The sequence below is a fragment of the Vicia villosa genome, linkage group LG5 (genome assembly GCF_029867415.1).
Source record: "Vicia villosa cultivar HV-30 ecotype Madison, WI linkage group LG5, Vvil1.0, whole genome shotgun sequence".
In the NCBI taxonomy this organism is placed as follows: domain Eukaryota; kingdom Viridiplantae; phylum Streptophyta; class Magnoliopsida; order Fabales; family Fabaceae; genus Vicia; species Vicia villosa.
Window position 1 is genome coordinate 173,610,053 of NC_081184.1, and position 4,835 is coordinate 173,614,887.

The 4,835-nt window shown below is 33.5% G+C and overlaps 1 protein-coding gene across 1 annotated transcript; it reads left to right on the plus strand.

The window, feature by feature from the left end:
* Nucleotides 1-257: 257 nt before the first annotated feature.
* On the plus strand, nt 258-4,614 carry LOC131604042 (ubiquitin-conjugating enzyme E2 variant 1B-like). Its single transcript, XM_058876532.1, has 5 exons — nt 258-416; nt 2,318-2,457; nt 3,025-3,150; nt 3,220-3,346; nt 4,293-4,614. The coding sequence occupies exons 1-5, from the start codon at nt 389-391 to the stop codon at nt 4,349-4,351; spliced, it is 480 nt and encodes a 159-aa protein (XP_058732515.1). The 5' UTR covers nt 258-388; the 3' UTR covers nt 4,352-4,614.
* The last annotated feature ends 221 nt before the right edge of the window (nt 4,615-4,835 follow it).

Sequence of the window (4,835 nt, forward strand, 5' to 3'; positions counted from 1 at the left end):
AATATGAGGTGATTTCAAAATATTTCTTTGTATTCCAATTTAATATGTTTTTTTTTTATACCTTTACAACCTATTTAATGTGAATTAAAAACTAATTAGGCAATTTGGATATTCTTTTCTCTCCATATCTTTATTCTATTCAATAATGACATTTAAATGTGATTTAATTGGATCCGATAATTTTTTACATCATCATGACATATTAATTAATCTAAGTTGTTTAATTAGCTTAACCCATTTGGTAAGTTAAACACTAAATAAACAGAAAAACATTGACTTAAGCCACACTCATTATTATTACGATAACGCTTTCCTCTTTCTCTCTCTACCTCACTGTGTTTCTCTCTCTAGAATTCCTAAACCCTAGCTCTTCCGATTCACCCTCACAATGGGTTCCGAAGGATCCAGCGTCGTCGGTAATTTTCGAACACATCTTCACTTGGATTTTCATTTCCTATTGTTTACTGTTCTTCGTGTTTCTTCTGGTTCCGATTTTTTTTTTTTTTTTTTTTGGTTTTCACGGTGGTTGCTTGTGTATGGGTTTTTCTGTGATTCTCTGATATGTAATCTAGAATTTCTAACTTTAGTTTCTTTGTGTTGAAATTGGTCAAAGGTTCGTAAATTTGAACCTGATGCTGATGCTGTGATTCTATGAATTTCTGGTTATCTGAGCTGTTTCTGTGATGAATGTAACAGGGATAAGGGGGAAAATTTTGAATTGAAAGTGTTTGTGATATGAACTTTGAATTTTTTGTTTATTTATGCTCACTCAATGTATTTGATACGGTAATACACACCTCTTCTTTCAACTATTTGTTTGCGAGATTCTAAATTCTATGCATCTCTTCTAACTCAGTTAATTTAATGTAGAAACTTTGGGTAGCGTGGTCTTGTGTGGTATACTCGATGTGTATTGAAGTTGTTGTTTGATCCTCAACTGTGCCATTGATTTGCATTATACTAGAATGAACTCATTTTGTGTGCAAGTTTAGGAAACTGTTTGGATGCTTAGAGATTGAAGGAGTGAGAGGAAAAAATGGAGGATCAAGGTTTTTAGTGTACTTCTATTCGCCATTTTTTAGTTAAAGAGATTTTTTTATTCAATTACAAACTCTTATCCATTACCCTGGGAGTATGGTGACAACTGATAAGGACCTCTGAAGTATGGGACTTAAAATTTTATGTTGTAAATATTTAGTCAATCCGCAATTGCGGTGGTGCGTGGCGTAGTTGAGATCCAGCTCTATGCAAAACGCTGTGGTAGAGCAGATCTGTGTTGCAGCTGTAGCACTGCAGGTTGCGGCGAAGTTGCGAGCACAACTGAGAAGACAAGCGGAAAAGCCAAAAGTGTCCTCATTTTTAACCATGATTAGACAAAAATGCCCTTGGTTTTTAGCTGTTTAGAATTATGTTTTGGACCTTTTAGTCTTTACGAACTGACTAGGGTGTTTGAGTTCTGCTATCACTCTTCTTTACTCTTCTCTTCCGTGTGACTCTGGTGGACCTGGTGCCGACTTTCTCCCAGGTTACCTGTGCCACCAGATATTGTCTTCTCCCTTGTTTTTATCGCTCCTAGACCTTGGCCTAGTAGCCTTCCAACTGCACAACTATAGCGTTTTGGGTTTTCTTCGCCATACTATTACTATCCATCATTGGCTACATCGGTTGTACCTGTTTTCGGTACTCGCGGGTAATTGCTGAGTACATACCAAAATTAATTTTTAAATAAAAACTGAGTTCTCCATTTGGGTACATCCGGCCCCGGGTGCCTTTTGAGTACATACCCGATATCCACATTTTGATAAATATAGATTTGTCTTTTACAACCTAAGATGCAATATTATGTTTTCTCATTGATTTTTGAATGATGCTCATAATTTTGTTTATTCTTTCCCTATTTTCTACTACTGTATAAATAACCTTTCCTCGATTGTGGATTTTTTTATTAATTCTTGTGTAATTAATGGCCGTTTCTCAACCTATTCCAAGGGGATTCTAACTCAATACCTTGTGATTTATATAGATATGCTTTTTCCATCTTCTAACTTTTTTGTTTTTTGAATATTTATTTCCAAATGTAGTAAATTATTTTTTAATATTATTTGTGATTTATTATATCTTTTATACAATCAAGTCAAATTTATTTAAAATTACCTGATCAAATATCTACACAAGATTTTTTGAATGTAACTTAATATTTGCTATGCGATTTTCATATATTCTCTTTTCTTAATATTGATTTGAATGAAACTATTTATTTCATTTTTAGATTTGTAATTTGCACTTGTTTTGTTAAATATTCTGTCTATCAATGCAGTTCCTAGGAATTTTAGATTATTGGAAGAGCTTGAGCGAGGGGAGAAGGGAATTGGAGATGGGACTGTTAGCTATGGAATGGATGATGCTGATGATATATTCATGCAGTCATGGACTGGTACAATTATTGGCCCCCCTGGTGTAAGTTGTTATATTCTTTGCACTCTGTTGAATCAAATGCACTGAAACCTTTTTGCAAGTTTGCAGATTTTTCTTCTTCTAAGATTTGTATGGTTCTACACCTCTCTATTTTGGTTCACAATGCACATCATCCTTGTCAAGTGGTGCTTGCAAATTTATTTTTCCATATTTCATTTATCTTGAAACAAGTTTATATTTTGATCAGAATGAAGGGTGCATGTTCTGTGTGTAGGGTTTGATGTATTGCATTTGAAACTAATGGAACATGTCATATTGTGTTTTCTTTTGAAGTAAACTATGAAATGACGCCTAGTAATTTGAAGCTAACATGACTGAAAATATATAGGCTATTGTTTTTTTCCTGAAAAATTAAATTCTATTTACTTTTTCCTAGATCCTTATTTTTCTGAAGTACTTTGATCAACACTAGTTTTTTTCCTAATTAAAGCCATGCTCATGATTCATGTGCCACTCTCCCCCAGTTGTTAGGTGAAATTAGTATCAAATAAAAATTAAACATAATATTGACTTGTTGAGCTTAACTTTCTCGTCTCGTTCTTTTACCAGACTGTTCATGAAGGTCGTATCTACCAGTTGAAGTTATTCTGCGGCAAGGATTATCCAGACAATCCACCATCTGTTAGATTTCAGACAAGGATTAACATGACTTGCGTCAATCAAGAATCTGGAGCGGTAATTATTTTTTTTACTAATGTACACTGCAGTGATTGAATATGCTCTGATAAATATCTAAATTGTCAGGTTGAGCCAAATTTGTTTCCCATGCTTGCTAAATGGAAAAGAGAGTCTACAATGGAAGATATTTTACTGCAATTGAAGAAAGAAATGATGTCTCCACAAAATCGGAAGCTAGCTCAGCCTCCTGAAGGTGCGCCACTCTTATTTCTGACTGCTACTACTTGCAAGCTTTTTTATAGCCTTTATCTCCATTATTGCAATTTTTACAGGCACAAGTTTGGCTAATTTTGTTTTCTTCCTATAGTATAGAGTATATGGTAAATTTGTCAGTTGAATACAACAAGAATTGTTTCTTTCGATGTTGTCCAAACATGTAAACACTGATTGTCTAGTATGGTGTTGAATAAACTATTTTAATGAAATTACTGATCAGTTGGTCAAGTGATAGAACATTAATTGTTAGATTATTGAGTGTTTTTGATCTTGTAGAGCTTGTGATGCTTTGTAAATTAGGTCTCACTGAAAATGTGATCAATTCTTTGAGTTATTTAGCTTTAAACTTCTTAGAGTAGTTTGAGAATCAAACTTTCTGATGGATTGTTCAGCAAGCAATCTTAATAACTGCATGTGTTTCAATACACGTTCTGCGCTTTATTAGGCGTGGATATTCCCTGGATTCAATATTTAAATAATTGAATCTTTTATGAATATGTGTATATCTGATTTTTATCTTGATTATATTTGATCTAAAAATTATAAATTGCGTCTTATTATGATTACTATTCACTAGTCTGTAGATGTAAATTTAATTAATCTTGTACTAATTTACCAAAGAAAACTTCTTTACACCATTATCAAACTATGCATTGCATATCGGGAAAGGATTTACCAAAATTTAATAAGCTAGGTGCACTCCAGACGCAGCTCAAACCACAGTGTGCCAACATCTCATTGAATGGTAGTATACTAGAAATCGCACTGGCTGGATCAGTTTAATATGCTCTATTTTAGTCTGTGCTAACTAGATTATAAGCTATGGTGACATAACTTTGTTGGAAATAGTATATACTGGTTTGCATGATATATATGAATCTTGTGATATAAGAAAGCTGAATGACCTTCTATATGACTTTTAGGTAATGATGATGGAAGGATTGACCAAAAAGGGCTGGTGCTGAGATGTTGTATTGTGTAATTCAGGTGAGAGTCCAAGTAAAATAATGTAAATAATTATATTGAATAGATAATCCAGGCTTGTGGGTTAATGCATTTATAAATGTAAGTATTGACCATTGTGAATGTAACCTGGAAAAATCAATGAGTGTCTGTGCTATCCTTTGAGTTATTATTGTGAATTGTGTTGCAACTGCTCTTTATGCGGAGTGGCAACCTTTATCCCCGCATTTTTATGTATTTATTTGAGTAGCTGTGATCGGTAAGCATCCTTTCATTCTGAAATTATGGATGCAAGCACTTGGTCGTTGAATTGCTTATCCTACCATGTATCCAAATTTCAAAGAGTGCTTTTACGGCATTAAATCAATGTTTGAATTTGACAGTGTTTAATTAGAACTGAACTGTTATTTTTGTGTCAATTTTAATCACTTACCAAAATGAGTAGATATCAATTGATGTGGCTTGTAAAGGGAATGGTTGATACACCCTGATTGTAACAGAAT

Bases quoted from the DNA above. Each gene is read 5' to 3' on its own strand.
- LOC131604042 (XM_058876532.1), top strand. From the start codon at position 389: ATGGGTTCCGAAGGATCCAGCGTCGTCG. The intron at 417-2,317 runs GTAATTTTCGAA...CTATCAATGCAG, and splicing joins CGAAGGATCCAGCGTCGTCG to TTCCTAGGAATTTTAGATTA. The intron at 2,458-3,024 runs GTAAGTTGTTAT...TTCTTTTACCAG, and splicing joins CAATTATTGGCCCCCCTGGT to ACTGTTCATGAAGGTCGTAT.